The following is a 20922-nucleotide window of genomic DNA, read 5'->3' as shown; positions in this document are numbered from 1 at the left end:
TTCAAGAAATCATGTTTTTTTCACCGCAAAGTACCCAGAATGTAACCACCATAGTTATTAGTGCATCCCTCCCAATATTTATTTATATTATGGGATTTTCATTGGCTGATTCATAAAGGAATAGTTCACCTAAATATGAAAATTCTCTCATCATTTCTGATCATCTCCTCGTGCCATACCAGATGGGTATGACTTACTTTCTTCTACTGAACACAAATGAAGATTTTTAGAAGAATATCTCAGCTAGAACTTTGAAACTCATAAACGCACATAAAGAAAGCATAAAAGTAATTCATAAGACTCCAGTGGTTAAATCCATCCATCAAATCTTCAGAAGCAACATGAAAGGTGTGGGTGAGAAACAGATAAATTTTTAAGTCCTTTTTTACTATCAATCTCCACTTTCACTTTCTTCTTCTTTCTTAGGCAATTAACATTCTTATCTCGCATATCGCCACCTACTGGGCAGGGAGGAGAATTTGTTTTAAAAAAGGACTTAAATATTGATCTGTTTTTCAATCACTTCTGAAGACATGGATTAAGCCACTGGAGTCTTATGGATTACTTTTATGCTGCCTTTATGTGCTTTTTGGAGCTTCAAAGTTCTGGCCACTGTTCATTGCATTGTATGGATCTACAAAGCTGAGATATTCTTCTAAAAATCTTTGTTTGTGTTCAGCAGAAGAAAGAAAGTCATACACTTCTGGGATGGCATGAGGGTGAGTAAATGATGAGAGAATTTTCATTTGTGGGTGAACTATCACTTAAAGGTATTACCCCAATCCTAAGTATGTGGTTACAGTCTTAAAAAGTCTTAATAATTATTGTTACTAACTCTAACCCTAAGCTTAATGCACTATATTTATAAATCTCATTACAGTAATTTCATATACTGACATATACTTAATAGTAGTGTACATATACTTAAGCAATATACTTATTATGTTGTATATATTTCATAACTTATAAAATACTTATAGTTGCAATATTTAGCTTAACAAGGCCAGTTTAAGTGTTACCATAATGAAATGATTTCATGTTGATTGTAAAATAGTGTAATGTTACTTATGTTTTATCCATGTGGCCAGAAAGATTTTTATGTCTTTGCTTGCCTAAATATGATAAAATGTTTTATTTTAACATTTATTTTGCATTACACAGTAAAACAGTTTTATCCAATAATATGACTACGTACAGTATACTTATCCTGTTAATTATACAAGTAGTAAGTCATTGGGACGCAAATGTGGCACAAATGGCACAGTCTCTTTAGAATGATGCAATAACTGTTAAAATGGGCACATTATAGTGACTACTGCTGGTTTGTGTTAAACATTCATATGATTTAAAAGGTCTTACATTCAGTTAATACTCCTCCTGGGGCTAGTTTTTGTCGAGATGTTGTTAAAATAATGGTCTGTTAGTTACAGTCTGCTTTGGGCTTTTCCTACATTGTGTGTTATGATAGATTTGGATGAAGTATATTAACAATCTATCCTTCTGCTGTTTGCAAATTTTGAATTTATCTGTCTACCATCCTGGTGTGTTCTTACACTCTTGTTTTGCCTTTATTCTCCTTAAGTGGAGCTCCCATCCAACATGTCCAGAAGAAGCCTCAATCAACTTCCAACAAGAACACGTTCACCTCCTGCCTTATCTTCATCATCATCTTCCTCATCTCCTCAACGTTCTGAAAGAACCAGGCGTCCAGTTCACACGCCATTTGGTGCCAAACATCCCATGTCCCCTGATCACCATGACAGTGCCTCCAGCATAGATCCCACTCCTTCTCTTGGCTCCGAAGGATCGGGTAACTTAGGAGATGGGGCTCAGGGCATTCACCTGCTGTTACGCCCACCAGACCTTCTAACACCCAGCCAGATGCCTCCTATCCGTGCGGACAGAGCACCACCTACTCCAGCCCCTCCCACCCGGGTGGCACCTGAAGACCTGTATCCCGCTCACTCCGCCGAGATGGATTGGGGTTCTGGGGACTATTTGGAAACACTTACATTCATGGGATCCGAAGGGGAGGAGTTTTCTATGGTCACAACCCTCCCTACGCATGGATACAATCCATATGATGCTGACGATGATACTACGGTCAGCTACAACATAGCATTCCCCTCTCGTCCCATCTTGCCTCTTTCCTCTAGAGACCTCCAACCTAGCAGGACAGTAAAATATGTGACTAACTTAAGGACTCCCCACCCCACTGATCCCCGCCTCCCATTGGCTCCTGACTCTGCCCACACACACGATATGGATGATGACCTGGATTTTGATTGGGCGGAGCTTTTTCCGATTGAGCCAACTGAAATGCTGCTTCCTGACATGAACAGTATGGAGTACTACAACACATTGCAAGCCAAAGAGAATGCTAGTATCGTGAGAAATAGGACGTATCATGCCCACCCTCACATTACCCCAACCCACACTACTGTGGGAGCCACACACACACCCACTGCCACTTTGGGAAAAGTCCCAGATCATATTGACCGGACTACTCCTCAACCCAGTCCACCAGTTACCCCAACTACACCCCAGAAACCTACTAAGCCACCATCAACAACTTCCACCAATACCCAACGACCCCCTAAAGTCCGATTAACACCTGAGAAGGGTGTTCCTTCCATACCCACTCATGTGGGCAAAACCCACCCAGTGCCGACCGCCCCGTCTCCACCTGGCACCTCAGAGGGTCCAGTAATACAAGCTGTCACACTGAAGCCCCCAACTGCTACAAAACCAAGTACTACCACCAGAACTACAACTACAGTTAAAACTACGACTACCATGAGCCCCACCAGCCTCTCCACCAAAAGTCCAACGTCTACAACCCCCAGAATTCCTCTGTCCATTGCACCCCGACAGTATGTCTGCAACATCACCAAACCAGACATGTACCTTGTCAGAGTGGGTAAGACAACAAAGAAGTTTCATTTCATGAAATAGAGGGGACTCTTTAACTATCAGTTCTTAATTCTTTATTTTTACTGATCTGATAAAACTCTAAAGGGGTCATAGTTTAATGAGAAATACAATTTTCCTTTTGAAATATAAGAGTTCATGGACGCTTTTCACACTACAGGGTTTTGTAAAGCGGAAGTAAATGAACGCAGGGTAAACTTCGATAACAGTTAATGGGAGACCAGGGCAAAACTACTTTTTGATTACACATTTGCACCAACATCAAAATAAAATTGGCACTATTATTTTTCCACAACTTTCCAAATTAAGAAAAAAATAGAGAAAGGTGGATTACGACAACGAGAAGATGGCAAATTTACTCTCTCAGCAGCTGTATTAGAAACCTCATCGCATCTGTAGTAACTCGTTTTTAAAAGTAATTTCAGGGTAATATAATATAATGTTATAAATTTACCCTAAATAATAAAAAAATTGCAAATATAAAAACAGTTTGCTAGATTTATGCTGCTACATAAGGTGGAAACACCTCATCACAGTCAGTGAAAAGGGTCCATTCTACAATGAAAACATGTAACTTTCAGAACTCAGTACTTCCTCCCCTGTCCAAAAAGACCATTTATTGAGGCTAAGCTGCAAAAACATCTCGTTTCGAATTTTCACACATTCCTGAAGTAGTACAGATGAATGGTGGAAAAAAATTTAATTAATACAAATATATTATATGGCCCCTTTAGAAATATAGAAGTTTACTGTAGTTAAGGTATAGCTTTTCCATTAACTTGTTTTTAATCAACAACAAGATTTTAGGTAAAAAAAAAACAAAAAAAACATGAATGAATTTGTTATGGAAAGTGTATATTTTAAATGATTTAACAAGTTTTTAATCACATTTTGCATTCTCTACTTCTAGTTTTCCTTCACATTTTAAATGGCCCTGTGGTGTCAAATGAATGAAACTTTGAAAAACGTTTAAAAGTACAAAGATTCCATGCATTCTCTCAATTAATATGGTCATAAAAGCGTGCATGCATGATAATTATTAGTTTTATTAATAAAAGAGTTAGCAAAATGTGGTTTAAAATAGTTTAGATGGAGTATAGCATGTCACATCACAGGACATGTAAAATAAATTAGGCAAAACATCTCTCATGAACATTTCTGTGACCCTGCAGGTATGCCCAGTGGTTCATCAGTGGCGTTTGCCAAAGCTCATGTGCGGGAGATTCTTAGACGAGAGTTCAACCGATCTGTAGAGCTACAGGTGAGTATCACTTCAGATCACTCCGGATATAAAGAACACATCAATTCCCAAATGCCAAGAACCACAACCATGCATTTTATTTTTAAGATCAGTGAAATTTATCTATGCAATTCATTTAGGTCCTCAAGGCCCCGCCCAATTTTATCTTCCGGGCAGTGTCTGGTCCACTGGTTTACACTGCTGTGTCAGTCATCAATGCTCTCCGCCAATCAGCACACAGCACTTCCTCCTCTACCATTCTATCTGTCACACCCATATATGCAGTGCCAGATTATAAACATCAGGTTCACACAGGTGAGAGAAAACAAAACACTGACCGTCACCAATAAATAAGCCACAAACTAAGTCTACATACAGTAAATTGAGATAAAAGATTTTTAATAACTTTTATTTGGAGCTATTAATTTAATGTAACTTTATGTAGAATGTAGTTTTTTGTTGATTGTTATTCAACATCTGAACATTCAGTTAACTTTGTTAATGTTTAAAAAATGTCATATGGGTGTTATGTAACTGTTTATCTCATATGTCTTGCAGTGCTACAGTTTGTACCGAGTCATGTGGATGTGCGTCTGTGCAGCTTCAGTGAGCGTGTGGAGAAGGGGCTGCTCATGGCGTACGCGGAAGTGCGCAAGCGTTTGCAGGAAAATGGAAATTTCACGGTTCATGTACGTTTAGATCTAAGAGTACATAAAAAATGAAACACAAACTGCTGTTGTACGATTAAAGGCTTGTGAACAAAAATGCAGTCTCCTTCAGATGTATCATTTTATGTATTTCAGATATTCCAGTTTTGTTTAGGTGTTATAATGATAATGCTGTATAATTGTTTTGTCTAGATTGTGAATATCACTAGCAGCCTTCCTAAAGGCCAGCGTCAGCAGAAGACACCGGTGGACATCACCTTTGCTGTGCGTGATTCCCAAGGCTTCCTGACAGGATCAGATGTCAGTGGCCACATGAGGCAGCTCAGCGCAGTGGAGTTCAGCTTCTACCTCGGTTTTCCTACCCTCCAAATTGCTGAACGTGAGTCTATATATAAACAGACACATACTGTATACACAATGGCTCTTTGTCTGTGGGAAATTTCTCATAAACATTTTTTAGTATTGCTCATAATATCTTTTCCATATTTGTCTTGCAGCTTTTCACTATCCTGAACTGAATGTGTCCCATCTGTTACGTGCATCCTGGGTGAAAACAGGTTGGTGATCTGTGTTTAAGTGTAGCTTTTAGACAGTTTTGAGGTGTAACTAAGTAGTAGCAACACTAGGAAGTAAAAAAAAGTTTTTCAGTTTGAAAGGAACTCAGCTTTTTTCAAAATAGTGAAGGTTTTTCAGTAAAAAGCTACTTGTCTAAGGAGTATCAATGTATATTTGCGATAAAAGACAATTAAAGATTATCTTTGTAACATTGTATTGCATATGCAACTTTACAACCGAAGTAATAAAATGTGTTTGCCTAAAATATCCACTCTCTCTCAAATGCAGTTTTGGAAAGTCTGATTGATTTTACTAAATCAGTTCATTAAGATGGTTCGTTTAAATGAACCTGGTTTCAAAAAAAATTATTCACAGATTAGTATGAGTTTCTAGCTAACTGATTTTTCAAAAGGGTAGCTTGACTGTAGTTGAACTATTTTAAAGGAATAGTTCACCCAAAAATGAAAATCCATTTACTCACCCTCATGCCATCCCAGATGTGTATGACTTTCTTTCTTCTGCAGAACACAAAGATTTTTAGAAGAATATCTCATCTCTGTTGGTCCATACAATTCAAGTAAATGATGACCAAAACTTTGAAGCTCCAAAAAGCACATAAAGTCAGTATTAAAGGAATCCATACGACTCCAGTGGTTTAATCCATGTCTTCAGAAGCAATATGATAGGTGTAAACAGACCAAAATATAACTCCTTTACCACTGTACATCTTGCCATTGCAGTCTTAATGCACAATCATGATTTCAAGCTCGATTACACTTCCTAATGCTTGACTTATGCACAGAGTGCTAGATGCCGCTAAGAAGTGTAATCGAGCTTGAAATTATGATCGCCAAGGAGACTGCTGATGTCAAGATTTATAGTAAAAAAGGAGTTATATTTTGGTCTGTTCTCACCCAAAACTGATTGGATCACTTCAGAAGACATGGATTAAACCATTGGAGTCATATGGATTACTTTTATGGTGCCTTTATGTGCTTTTTGGAGCTTCAAAGTTTTAGTCACCATTTACTTCCATTGTATGGACCTACAGAGCTGAAATATTCTTGTTCTGTTCGTGTTCTGCAAAAGAAGGAAAGTCATACACATCTGGAATGGCATGAGGTTGAGTAAATGAGAGATTTTAATTTTTGGGTCAATTTTCCCTTTAAATTATGAGAAACTTTTAGCATGACAAGCTACAATAAAAAATAAAAAAACAGCTTCCCAGACAATGGTAACTTTAATGACAGAACATGTTTCTGATGATCCTTCTTTTCTCTAGTGTTGCTGGGTGTGTTGGATCAGCGAGTAAATGAAAGGACCTTTCAGGCCAAGATGGAGAGGCGATTGGCCCTGCTGGTTGGAGAAGGACTTGGACACGGGGCTGGCAATCGACGATGGAGAAGAGCCACTATTATTGGCAACAACAGTGTACAGGTAGAACATTTCCATAATTTGTCTGTCCTTCCCATATACCCTCTTTGTAAATGGATCCCCCTGCTGGTGTGTCTCAGATCGTGCGGACATCTCGTCTGGATGGGCCGGAGTACCCTCTGGAGCTGGTGTATTTTGTGGAGGCGGGGTCAGAGAGACTGCCAGCTCAGGTCACTGCGGCCATGCTCAATAGGCTCAACCTTCAGAGAGCTGCTATTGTACTGGGCTACCGGGTACATGGAATTCTGGCTACACGTGAGTTGAATTCAGTTATACATACACGTGTACATGCTGTAAAGCAGGGGTGCTCATTATGTCGATCGCAAGACAACCAATGGTTGATCTCGTTAACAGGTCAAAAGGTAAAGGGAGCAGAGAGAGAAACTACTCAAATAATGACATTTTTAAAGATAATTTTTATTTCCTAATTTCGGCTCCTACACAGGTGGTTTTCCAAAACGTAAGATGGCAGGAGAAGACTCATTAATATTTGGATAGCTCTTCCTAATTGGTTACAGTTATGATTAGGGGTAGGGCTATATTTTCTACAACCAATCAGGGTAGCGCTTTCCTGAAAAAAATTACTGAATCGTCCAATCAGGTATCGCTTTCCTCGTGAATATAAATGACTCTTTCCCTGCCATCCTATGTTTCGGAAACTCTGCTTCCATGCACTATTTGACAGACTGCTTCTTTTTGTGTTTGTATGTGTGTGTTGGGAGTGTGTGTGTGTGTGTGTGTTCTGTACGTGCCTGTGTGATGGTCAAATACATTTCAAAATGCCTGTCTTGGTGAGGTATTGATAGAAACACAGTCTGTTATAGCTGAAGTAAGTGTAAACACCGGGACAAAGAAGCGGATTTGTATCAAAGTATCAGATCTGTGCATTAGGACTTGCAGTGTAAATGCAGCCTGATAGACCTGCCACTGTCTATGTCATTAATTTTAACAACAATAACAAGAAAACAAGAAAGCCATTCATTGCTCTTGGCTGGATAACTTTAGTAGCTTTAAAATAAAATATAAATATACTATAATCATACAGTGAAGACCTGTAATCAATGACAATGTAAGAATGTTTACTTGAGTACTTGATGTGGCTGTTAGAAATTTTAAACACTGTTTTCTTAATTTGATTCTTTGTTCTTATTTTATTCCTGACTGTTTCCTTGTTTTGAATAATTACTAGAGAACTTGAAACAATGTTTACCCAATTAACAAATTAGTCAGTATTTGTTTTTTGCATCGAGGATCATCAAATTACACTGGTATTGGTTCAGACTACTGAAATGTTGGTATCGTGACAACACTGCCTACAATGTATATTTAAACTGCATGGTAGATCTTACTGTAATAGCATTATGAAAAAGTAGATCTCATGCCATAAAAGTGTGAGCACCCCTGACATATAGTGTCACTAAATTCGATCCAGATAATATTCATTTTACAAATGAATAGCACTTTTGATAATGACTTTATTTAATGTACAATTACATGAGAACACTCTAGTAGTCACTCTAGAAGATGTAGACGATATATCGGTTTAACCGATTAATCGGTGCCGATAGTTGCTTTTTGAACTATAGTTATCGGCAAAAATCGGTGCCGATAGTTTTTCATCATTTATTCATTTCAAAATAAGAGTCCCCGGTGTATTTCGGCTTGTTTAAACTTAAAAGTCCTGCATTATGTACCAAATCTTCATTTTGGGGATTTTAGCTGAATATAAACTGCATCTGAGATTTTATTCATTTAGGACTCTTTGTCTGTGCCCGTCATAGTAAGGAAAGAATACGATTTTTTTTATTCTAAGAAATGGATTTTAAAAACCATCGGGTGATTAATCGGTTATCAGCCCACCACCTTAGTTATTGGTATCGGCAAAATCCACTGTCGGTCGACCTCTACACTCTAGTCAGCAAAACAGGACTCTCTTTTGACAAGTCTTGATACTTTCTACAAGATTAAAGCAAAAAATGGGCTTTGTTGTCTTACCTGAGACATATTATTTTATGTCACTCTGCTTTAGCGGTGGAAAAGCTTGCTCTGCCACCCTCTGAGACTCAGCCCAGTAACGTTTGGCTGATCGTGGGGGTTGTGGTTCCAGTGCTGGTGGTCATCCTCATCATCATCATCCTCTACTGGAAGCTCTGCCGCTCAGAGAAGCTGGAGTTCCAGCCAGATGCCATGAGCACCATCCAACAGAGACAGAAGGTGCTGAGTGTGTGTGTAGTGTATGTGTGTGTGTGTGTGTGTGTGTGTGTGTGTGTGTGTGGTATGAGTTTCCCCACTCATAGACACTACATGTAAAGGAGGCTTGTGACTGTGCTCATTTTACTCACCTGTGTCAAGGGCATTTTCAAAAAAGTGGACTGCTTTGGAACAGCCATTTAAAGCGCAATGTAATTTTTGCGATTAGAACATATTTGGGTCATATTCTTTTACTGAGCTTTGATTGATGCCGTGGGTGCCTGGCACACACAGGAAACTAAACAGACAAGGCTTGGGAGTATAAAGTGATATTATTTGGAGAAAATAGCTTTAGCTAATTAAATAAATATGCTATGAGAAATTTTGGGTCATTTTCAGCTATTTGAAAAAAAGGCTTTATCCTATTTATGGAGCTTGTGCAGACTGTAGAACACTCATTGGAATCAGCCATTGAAAAATATTATTTGATGTCCACTAATCTGAATTTTTATGCATGCATGGATGGTGTTACTTGTTGTGAAAATATGATTTCTTCTTGACAGTTCACCTATAAACTTTTCAAATAAAAGTTCAAAATACATATATACGGTATATACAAATAGAAAAAATTTTCAGACCCAAATGGCACCATTTCTCAGAACGATGCATTTACTGTTTGTTTGCATATTGTTTGTTTAGCTGCAGCCTCCAAGTGTAAAAGGCTTTGATTTTGCTAAGCTTCACCTGGGCCAGCACAGTAAGGATGACATCATGGTAATTCAAGAGCCCGCCCCTCTACCGCCTCCTGTTAAAGAAGCCACGCCCTCCGAGGGCGGAGAATTGAACACACCCAAATCAAAGAGCTCGTCCACGAAAGCATCACGCGCAGCGCGGAGGAGGGGCAGGTAGGGGACTGTCTGTGATTATGTGTTGTGTGTTGGATTGTGCAAGTAGGGATATATGATTTTTTTAACTTGAAGTACTTGTGTTTATGTCAGATTGTCTCCGTCTGATGGAGATTCATTAGGAAGTGAAGCATCCAGTGGTAGAGAATCAGCCGAGGAGAGCACCAGACCTGCAGTGACACCAAGTGACAGTAAACCCCAACATCGCAAGAGCAAGCATGGTACCATACAACACCAAAACACACACTAATCATAGAAAGAGTTGGAAACAAATGCTCAATACAGATTTTACTGTATATACCTACCATAACTAACTCTTAAGCGACCGTTCACTCCGAATCTGTCCTTGTGCTTAAAAAAAAGATGCAGCGCCACGAAAAGGACAGACTGTCTCAAGACACGTTTCTAACAGTTGAAGTTCTTTTTAACTTGACACGGCATCTAAAAAATGTGGTGCTTCTGTGTGAGACGCTGAAGAAACGGTGAGACGGGGCCAAACAAAACAGACAAAGCTGTCCGTATAGTTTAGTTTAGTTTAGTTTAGAGCTTTATTAATCCCCATGGGGCAATTAGTTCAGTCTGACATATATAGACAACACTTAATACACATACATACAAATACTCAAAATACATAAAATATATAGAGGAAAAAAATAAAATAAAATAAATTATAGAAAAATCAATTGTGTTTGTTACATAAACAGTGCATGCTTACATAGCAAAACAATTGAAAAACAGTGCAGACAGATGGAAGAACGCACTCGATGTAAATGGTCCCTAACTCTATGTAAGTTTGTGTGTTTAAAAAATATAAAGTGGCCATAAAAGTATTTAGACACTTCAGTCATGGTTAAAAATGTCATTGCACAACAAAATATTAAACCAGTGGCATTTATTTTATAGAAATATAACACAAACTCACTTTCAAGCAAAACGTTTCACATAAAGAAGTATGTTAGGTTTCCAATTATAAAACAAATTATATATTGTTCAAAAAATAGCCAATAAAAGTTCAGTTAAAGGGATAGTTCACCCGAAAATGAAAATTCTCTCATCATTTACTCACCCTCATGCAATCCCAGATGTGTGACTTTCTTCTTCTGCTGAACACAAACAAAGATTTTTAGAAGAATATTTCAGCTCTGTTGGTCCATACAATGCAAGTGAATGGTGGCCAGAACTTTGAAACTCCAAAAAGCACATAAAGGCAGCATAAAGGTAATCCATAAGACTCCAGTGGTTAAAGGAATGTTCCGGGTTCAATACAATAAGCTCAATCGACAGCATTTGTGGCATAATGTTGATTACCATAAAAATTTATTTTGACTCTTCCCTTCTGTTTTTTAAAAAAGGAAAAATATTGGTTACTGTGAGGCACTTACAATGAAAGTGAATGGGGGCCAATTTTTGAACGTTAAAATACTCACTTTTTCAAAAGTATAGCCACAAGATGTAAACAATATGCGTGTAAACATGATTTTAGTGTGATAAAATCGCATACTAAATTTTCTGTGTAAAGTTATAGCCAATTTTACAACTTCATTACCATGACGATGTAAGTTTTAACAGAAGATGTAACACTAGTGCTTTTATAAACTTATAAGCTTCACATTTCTGTGTTTGAACCTTCTGTGTTTGTCCCCATTCACTTCCATTGTGAGTGCCTCACTGTAATTTTGAATTCTGCTTTTTTTTAAAGAAAAGGAGGGACGATTCAAAATTAATTTATGTGGTAATCAATATTATGCTACAAATGCTGTTGATTGAACTTAACTTGTATTGAACCCGGAACATTCCTTTAAATCCGTGTCCTCAAAAGTGATATGATTGGTGTGGGTGAGAAACAGAAATATTTAAGACCTTTCTTACTTTAAAATGATCCATATACACTGTATGTGTGCAATATATATAAGAAAATGTTGCTTTGGAATGATTTGTGATGTGAAAAGAAATAAAGATGCTCTACAAATAAAAATGTGAATGATTTGATTAGAACTGATTTGAATTTAATCTCGCTATCTCTCTCTCCCCCACTTATTCCATTGGTTGCCAGCAAAAAACAAACTTGGTAAGCCTTATTATTAACAATCAAATTGATTGTCCTTGCATATATTTGGTTGCAAATGCATGGCCTTTGACATCTGGCCTTGATCTTCAGGTGGTCATCCTGGCAGTGGTGCAGATGAGCAGTTGTCCTCCTCATCCATATTTGAGCATGTGGACCGTCTCTCCAGAGGCTCATCCGATGGAACACGCAAAGTGTCCAATAAGATTCAGCTTATAGCCATGCAGCCCATGCCGAGCCCATCCCCTCATTCACATAACCAAGCCTTGAGTCCCAACCTAACGGAGAAGATGCCTGAAGAAACAAAGGTCAGCTGTGAGGTCAGTTAACTCCTCTTCATATACACAAAATATTTGTATAAATAACAGGCTCACCCAGTGCTTACAAAAATGTTCTCTAATAATATACTATAAAAACATACTCACAAATTACTTTAAAGACAGCTTGAAATGGCATTCAAGATGCATTTAATTTCCATAATGTGAGAAATTTCAGAGTAAAACAGAATATTTATCAGGACTTAATTTTTATCCATTAAGATTTGAATGAAAATGTATTTACTCTCCTCAGTCACCATTCACTTTCATTGCATCTTTTTTCCATACAATGAAAGTGAATGGTCATCCGTGAGACTTTCATTCTGCCTAACATCTCTGCTTGTCTTCCACAGGATAATGAAAGTTACATGGGTTTAGAACAACATGAGAGTGAATAAATAATGACAGAATTTTTGTTTTTGGGTGAACTATCCCTTTAATATGATTTTTCCCCGCCTATGGGGCCTTTGTTACGTTAGAAGAAAAAAAATATATTTCAGGGGCGAACTATTAATTTGATGAAAGATTTTTTTGCTGATAGATTATGAAATCAAATATTTTCTTTTCAGAAAACCAATTTATCATGCACAATAAGAAGAAGATTTATTAAGAAAGTAAATAGACAACAAGTTCTGATTTCTTGTTGTCTTTTAGAAAACATGTATGACTTATTTCCTTTATTCCAAACTGTATGTGCATTGATGTAGATCCAGGTGGCCTTGAGGCATAAATCTGAGATAGAACATCATCGTAATAAAATTCGCCTGCGTGCCAAGAGAAAGGGCCACTACGAATTCCCTTCCATGGAGGACATCATGGCTGCATTTGGTGACAGCTCCGAGCAGCAGCGAGTGTATCAACAAGCTCAGGAGCAGATACACAAGATTTTGCACCCAGAAGAACACACACACTCATCATGTGGAGAGCTACACAAGAGGTCAGGACAATAAACTTGTTTTGTTCTGCAAAAGATGAAACATTGGGAGATTGGTATTGGTTTATTGTAACAGTAAAAGTTGGGCAAGGAGGAGGTGGGAATCGGCTGAACAATAAACATAAAGTTTAATGATATAAATGAACTTAAAACAACATAAAACATAAAGGAACACTGACACATGCAGCATGGCCACGTGCGTCTCTCTCTCTCTCTCTCTCTCTCTCAAACTGCCGTCTCCCCCTTATCTCGCTCTCCCGCTGATCAGCTGATTCAGCACCGGCCATGCACCCTAACAGCCCGGCCACACCCTCCTCCTCATCACACTCCTCCCCCACCCGATTCAGACCAGGGCACCACCTGACTGACCTAACCCCTGCCCCCATCTCTGGAGGGGAGACGCTGCCCTTCCGGCCATTCTGTCAACTGGTGGGAAAGGGTGGGAAAGGGTGAGCGAGAGACATACAGAGAGAGGAGAGAGAGAGAAAAAGTGCCCGCCGTTTCCCGGACACGCCGTCGCCCGGTCCTCAACCGCTCCTCCCCTCTGGTGGACGACAGCTCGCTCCTCCCTCGGTGGACGGCAGCAAGTCCTCTGACTCCTGTCAGACAGAACCGCTCCTCCCTTTCTCGGCAGATGGCAGCAGTTCCTCTGGCTCTCGGCGGCCGGCAGAGACCCCTCCGTCCCCAGGCAGACAGCCGGGGCTGCTCCTTTGCGGCAGCGGCGAGGACTCCATGACAGCGTATCCCTCCTCCCTCCTGGGTTTCGGCACCACTGTAACAGTAAAAGTTGGGCAAGGAGGAGGTGGGAATCGGCTGAACAATAAATGTAAAGTTTAATGATATAAATGAACTTAAAACAACATAAAACATAAAGGAACACAGACACACATGCAGCACTGCTGCGTGCGTCTCTCTCGAACTGTTGTCTCCGGCTCCCCCTTATCTCGCTCTCCCGCTGATCAGCTGATTCAGCGCCGTTCGCGCACCATGGCCCGGCCATGCCCTTCTTGTCACATTTGTATTTCTTTAAAGACCCCATGACAGTCAAAATAGAGTTTTGTGTCTTTTAGCCCATTTCTGTTAGTTTGAGGCCATCTACAGTGTATACTGTATATCAAGAAAATGCTCTTTAAATTCAGTAAATATTTCATCATGTCATATTCATTCATATTAATCAATTTTATGCATTGTTAATGTATTGCAATAGTTGCTTATCTTGTCATAGTTTTGTTTTGTCAACAGTATGTCTTGATTATCATGTCTTTTTCGTTTTGTCTTCGTTAATGTTGATGAAATAAACCATCATCAACACACATTTTCATCAGTAATTTCGTAGTTGAGATTAACTATATGATAGTGTACTTAAAAAAAAGTATGTCGAAGTATGGCTTACACTGACACATAGTGGCCTGGATGCTGCATCATTCAAACACATTTACCAATGCCATTGTAGAAATTCACTATGCACAGTAAGGATTAATTTAATCCATGAATGAAAATGTTCAATAACAGGGCAGTTATTGATATTAAGCCAGTAGTATTCAGCTGGTCATGTGATGCTAAAATGGCTGCCACCATGAGGGCGCCCCCACCCCAACAGCTTTTATAAGGCTACTGATATGACTGAACTCTTCACCTCACATGAGTGGTCATGATTTTGTACATCTGTTTCAAAATTACAATTCATTTCTTTAGAAGTAAAACTTTTTAAATGAGGAAAAAAATTACTGCAGCTTTAGATTTGAGCAGATATACACATTCAAAATGTACTGTCTTTCTCTTCCATTTCTATTGATGAATCACTTTGTATTAAACAAATTTTTCATCCTTAATATGCTCACTATAACGACAATGTCCCTCCCCCATTTATTATAAATACCACCTGCCACCGACTAGCAATAGCAAGTAGCAAATCATGTTGTGTTAACACTCATATTTTATTTCCTTTCCAATTGTTATGAAGGAATTGGTTGTAATTTATTCATTTTCGCTGTGGCAAGGCTTTGTAATGCTGTGACGAGAACTAAAGGCTATTGGCTGTCTAAAAAAGGGTCAAGCCCTTTGATATGTCCTACCTCCTGTTTAAATAGGGATTATGTCAAAACAGGTAAGAAAACGTTGCTAATCAATTCATATAATAGGGTCTTTAAGCTTTGGAAGAAAAGTGAATAGATTTAGTTTAGGATCGTGTTTTTTTAATGTTCGTTTTTGTGTGTAGGTCCAGAGGTCGACACTCTCCCAGACAGAGGCAGAGACAGAATCTGGGTGGTAGCGGAAGTCTAAGAGACAAAGATCGCCTCATTACTGATGGGGACGCCACATACAGGAAGTACCCAGGGGTCAACAATGTAGCATATGTGGTAGGACACACACATGCACGCATGCTTTCATCAAGCTAAAACACAAACTAACCAAAACATTACTGTTTTATTCTTATAGTCTGATGCAGACCAGCTCCCAGATGCAGGTAGCCCATCCCCCACCGATGAGGTGTTTTTAGACCCTGGATCTCCGCCTCCTGGCCCTGCCCCTGCCCCACCCACTTACGTCCCACCTCATCCAACCATTGAAGAAGCCCGGCAGCAGATGCACTCCTTATTGGATGATGCCTTTGCGCTTGTCTCGCCCTCTTCTCAAGGAAGCACCGCCCCTTTGACGTTCACAGGTGTTACTGCAGTCACTGGAGTTGGAGAAGTCAGCCCTGGTCAAACTTCTAGCCCGTCCTCACGGCCCTCACGCCAGTGGGGTTGTTCGTCTTATCCCGCAGCCCCTGCACACAGTCCTTTCTCGGCGGTGAGTTACTGTATTTTGAGCTGTGTCAGTTTCATACACATTCAGTATGTAGTTACTGTAGTTAAACTGTGTGGAATTTCTCCTCTCTCCCTACCTTATAGAGGTATGCCGAGTTAGGACTGTCTCCCACGTCAGTCCAAGGTTTGCTTCAGAGGTGAGATGGATTCTGGAATGTGTTGTGGAAAAAAGTTTTAATTATGAATTCACTTTAAAATGTAAATTGATGAACTAGTACAGAATCTTCCAAAGGTGCGCTCAGTAACTTTTTTGTTTGTGTCGTCTTACAGTGACAACTAGTGGCTTGGATGCAGCATCAATTAAAATCAGTAGTTTTAAGTTGCAGATGCCATTGTAGAAATTCACTATTCATAGTCAGCCATGATTAATTGAATCTAAGAGTGAAAGTGTCCAATAACAGGTTGGTTACTGAGATTCAGCAAGTAGTATTCGGCTGGTCATTTGATCTCAACATGGCAGCCCCCATGAGGGTCCCCTGACCCTCTCCATGTAGATTTAAAGAGGTTTAATAAAGTTACTAATATGACTGGAGTCTTCATCTCATGTGAGTGGTCACAATTTTATACAATATGTTTCAGAATTACTATTAATTTCTTTTGGAGTAGAACGTTTTTTTAATGAGGAAAAAAATGAGTGAGTGCACCTTTAAATACTGGAAAACATGCAGCCAAGTCCCATTTTGTCTACAAGTTTGACAGACTCTTGTGTTGATCATATTGCAGTGTCAATTCGGGTATTCATATCATGCAAGTGCTTATTAGGGGTAGAATGGCTGTGTAATCATTACTAATTGATTAAGTGTCAGATGTAATATTTACTCAGCAGATTGTCTATATAAATTTACAGGCAAGCACAAGGCTCTGGGTATCTTGTGTCAGGAGAGATGCAGTCAGATCCTGGGTACTCCAGCAGGGGGCAGTATGGAGAGGAGCTTCCATCGTCTTCTCGGCCACGACCTTTAGGGGGCAGCACAGGTAAAGGGCTTTTGAGTTTATTTCACATGCCGTTTAAGTGCAAGTTTATTCTACGATAATAGCGATGTGTTGTGTGTGCAGGTGCACAGTTGCATCAGCTAACACAGGTGGGTTTGTCAAGTCGAATTGGACTGTATCCTGGTGTTGGCCGAAGTGTATCAGGACCGTCGGGATCCAGCTGGGCCCAGTACCGCTCAGATGAAGAGATCCCTAGACCAGGGTCCAACCGAGATGCTGTGAGTCAAACATTAATCCCAGTGGTCTCCATCTCTCTCTCTCTCTCTCTCTCTCTATTTTCAATTTAGTGTCCTTTATTGGCATAACTGTACATTTGTATTGACAAAGTATTTGCAACTTATCTGTGTACTATAAAAGTAGTGACATATTGACAAATAAAATAGTTGTTTTTCATTGTTTGTTAGAATCTAAAATGCATGCTGTGTCTTAAAGGGATAGTTCACCCAAAAATGAAAATTCTCTCAATATTTACACACTCTCATGATATCCCAGGTGTGTATGATTTTCTTTCTTCACCAGAACACATTTTAAGAAAAATATAAAGATTTCTTAGCTTATTAGGTCCTTAAAATGCAAGCGAATGGCAATTTCTCTTTTGAAGGTCCAAAAATCACAGACAGTCAGCATAAACGTCATCAATACGACTCCAGCTGTTAAATTAATGTCTTCTAAAGTTATAAGTCACTTTTGATGAGGAAAAAGATAAATATTTAAGTACTTTTTAACTGTAATCTAACGCTTCAGGAGAGGTTGGAGTCCAAGCGGTCTCTCGTGTGATGTTTTCATGTTGCCATGGATACCGAGGTAATCTCACATTCTTCACTGGGTTGAGACATCCAGGATGTGCACACAAATGCACCATTGTGAGTAAAGAAACAGATAAATACATATCTAAACCAAAATTAACCGATCTACTCTACAGCATTCCTCCTTCTCACTTGTAAACAGCGCTGCTCTTTCGGCTGTCTCACATGCGTCAGTTTTCGCATGTTGCAAATGCCAATGCGACTGTGTCACACGTGCGTACCGCTGCCGACCGGAAGCATGATTTAGAGTTTAAAAATGTACTTAAATATTTTTATTTGTTGCACTATACATTTAAATTTAGTTATAGAACATTTCCTGGATTTTTAATTCATGAATTCTCTCTCTCTCTATCTCACAGATTTTGACATTCCCAGAGTATTCCTCACCTGTATTCCAAATGCCCAGGACAGCCCTCCAGGGTCCACCAACACCCCAGGCCCACCTGGAACCCTCTACCGCGGGGTACATTGGCCCTGAGGAGCATTCTTTACCCCCTCAGTCCTCTGCCTCCCTCATAAAGGCGATCAGGGAGGAACTTCAGAGACTTTCTCAGAAACAAACAGCTGTTGCCAGCTACCACAGTTGAGATAAACCCAAACCCCAGATGTGGGTAACTTCCTTTTGCAGCTGTTAGCTGTGATGTACCACATAAACATCCTCACAAATTCTGACAAGGCTCCATAAATGAGAAGCTGCTTTACATAAACCGAAACCAAAATCTTAGGCCGGAAACGTACATTTTGTGAGTAAACTAACGTAGATGCGAAAGTTTTGCCTCATTGTTGTCTTTGAACATAATTGCGTGCACTCTTGCGTTGCTGTGCCGGAGACATGTCGACTTTAACTCACTCAGCAAGATTTTCTTTAAACTGGTGCTCCACCGTGAATGACAGTATTGCCCCTTGTGGCAACCTTGAGAATGAATTGCGTTAAGGGTGCCTACACACTAGGGAAAGCTCAGACGGAGCGTTTAATGCATGTATGAGTTTGTCTGCCATTTTTGTTTTATTTCACAGTGCAATTAGTCCCACCTTTCCAAGATTGTCCTTGGTCAACGCATGCTTTCAACTTTTTAGCATGATGGAGTGTCACTGTCATAAACCCTTGCGTTTTCCTCTCCGTCCTTCTGACGCACCATCCCCATTGAAATCAATGCATTCGCAGCGTTCTCTGACGCTGTGTAAACTCTAGTGTGTAGGCACCCTATGAATTACCACCTGATACATTTTGCAACGCAACAATGCACAAAATTGAGCTTGTGGTAGAAGCGATTGTGTTCTTGTGCAGAGCATGTTTCAGGCCTACAAATTTAAGTACGGCTGGTCTGTTACACATGAAGAAATGCCGCAAATATTCCATACTGTCATAGCCAATACATCCACAATTAAAATTGTACTGCTGATATGCAGAAAATGAACTTCAAGACTCTCTCTTATATTTCACAAAAAAACAGACATCTGTCATAACAATGACTTGTCCATACTGTTTAGAAAAATAGACAACGTTGCCCCATATTCAGACTCTCAATATGCATGCTGAGAGCTGTGAACTTTCCATACTTATTGCTGACTGTTGATAATGTGAAAATCCCTCCCTTTCAATTCCATGTCTGTCGAAGTGCTTCCTTCAAATGGATCATCCTTGTGTCTCTGAACTTCCTTTGGTGCTAAAAATAATTTCTTGCCTTCACCCCGGAATCTACAAAGTGGCATCTTTACCTCTCGCCTTTTGTTCTCTCGCCTCTTCCCTGTTCTCCCATTTATTCAAGATGGCTGATCAAGTTAAAACATGTTCTGTGTTCCAAACCCTAGTGAGCTGCCTACAGAGGCAGTATTTTAAGGCATCATATGCATGCAACCAACACCTTGCTTTAGCCACATTCTAAGGCAGCATCGCATGTGTCCTTGGCTGAGAAGACAATCGCAGAATGCGTTGCGATGAGTGTGAAAAAAGTTTTCCCGCATGCAGACGCCATTGCACGCGCTGTCTCCCTCTGCCTGGCTGGCGATTATGTAAATGAAGCTCACACCTGAAAATCACTGGAAAAATCGGCTAGTGTGGCGCCAGCTTTACTTGACATGCCATCTAAAAAATGTTGCTCTCCTGCACAATGGTCAAAGACATCTGCCTAGTGCTTGTTTACATAGAAAATCCATTGAAAAACAGCGCCAATGGACGGAACAAGTATTCGGTGTGAACAGCCCCCTAGAATGCAGCTGCCTATACAAGCAGTAGGTAGCATGGCAGCTCACTAGGTTGTGGAACATGGTCTTGACATAGTTTTGCCTTACATTTGAGCTCTGGGTACCTTAGACTCTGCAGGGGAGGGAAGGAGATTTTTGAATGTGTTGAGAAATTGCTTTCTGTTAGTGATCTGGAAGTGATCAACAAGTGGCCTCAACTGCCTCCAGAGAAAAGATTTGGCCTGCTGCCAGCATTGTTCCCATCCTGATAACATCATTGCCACATCCATCATGATCTCATTATGTCTACATCAAAGGAGAGATATCATAGGTATCAAAGCAAGCATTCATGATACCAGTGTGTATTCATCTGAGCTCTTTATGCCAGTGGTTTATGAATGTTGGATGTCCAATCGGTTTGGTGTCTTATTCAAGTATGCCTGGAGAAGTTTCTCAGTTTACAGATTTATTCATTTTTGCACATTTTCATCTTTGCACATTGATCATGTTTATGATGGAAGTCAATCAGTTTGAGAGTTTATTATGGAAAAGAGAGAAAATTATATACATATATAAAGAAAGAAAGAAAGATAAAAGTTCATATTCTAAACAAATCATCAATCACACATCAATATGCAATATATATATATATATATATATATATATATATATATATATATATATATATATATATATATACACACACACACACATACATACACACTACCGGTCAAAAGTTTTGAAACACTTGACTGAAATGTTTCTCGTGATCTTGAAAATCTTTTGATCTGAAGGCATATGCTTAAATGTTTGAAATTAGTTTTGTAGACAAAAATATAATTGTGCCACCATATTAATTTATTTCATTATAAAATTAAATTTTATAAAAA

At 39.3% G+C, this 20922-nt stretch overlaps 1 protein-coding gene across 3 annotated transcripts in view; it reads left to right on the top strand.

Moving 5' to 3' along the window:
- Window positions 1–20685, top strand: part of LOC127436985 (UPF0606 protein KIAA1549-like) — a 30654-nt gene extending 9969 nt beyond the window's left edge. Inside the window, exons 3-23 of one of the 3 annotated variants that reach the window (XM_051691540.1) lie at window positions 1583–2920; window positions 4104–4192; window positions 4312–4486; window positions 4730–4860; window positions 5032–5218; window positions 5337–5396; window positions 6677–6831; window positions 6909–7083; window positions 8858–9042; window positions 9718–9923; window positions 10017–10144; window positions 11977–11991; window positions 12082–12308; window positions 13013–13242; window positions 15458–15599; window positions 15679–16032; window positions 16134–16186; window positions 16897–17024; window positions 17106–17260; window positions 17447–17534; window positions 18208–20685. In XM_051691540.1, the coding sequence (XP_051547500.1) occupies window positions 1583–2920; window positions 4104–4192; window positions 4312–4486; window positions 4730–4860; window positions 5032–5218; window positions 5337–5396; window positions 6677–6831; window positions 6909–7083; window positions 8858–9042; window positions 9718–9923; window positions 10017–10144; window positions 11977–11991; window positions 12082–12308; window positions 13013–13242; window positions 15458–15599; window positions 15679–16032; window positions 16134–16186; window positions 16897–17024; window positions 17106–17260; window positions 17447–17534; window positions 18208–18326 (4340 nt within the window). In that variant the 3' untranslated portion in view covers window positions 18327–20685. The remainder of the gene's footprint in view (window positions 1–1582; window positions 2921–4103; window positions 4193–4311; window positions 4487–4729; window positions 4861–5031; window positions 5219–5336; window positions 5397–6676; window positions 6832–6908; window positions 7084–8857; window positions 9043–9717; window positions 9924–10016; window positions 10145–11976; window positions 11992–12081; window positions 12309–13012; window positions 13243–15457; window positions 15600–15678; window positions 16033–16133; window positions 16187–16896; window positions 17025–17105; window positions 17261–17446; window positions 17535–18207) is intronic. The other 2 variants (XM_051691539.1, XM_051691538.1) reach the window with 2 other exon arrangements.
- Window positions 20686–20922: the final 237 nt, after the last annotated feature.

This window comes from Myxocyprinus asiaticus, chromosome 47 (genome assembly GCF_019703515.2).
Source record: "Myxocyprinus asiaticus isolate MX2 ecotype Aquarium Trade chromosome 47, UBuf_Myxa_2, whole genome shotgun sequence".
Lineage (NCBI taxonomy): Eukaryota > Metazoa > Chordata > Actinopteri > Cypriniformes > Catostomidae > Myxocyprinus > Myxocyprinus asiaticus.
Note: the sequence above shows the minus strand (reverse complement) of the source record. Positions and strands in the feature narration are given on the sequence as shown.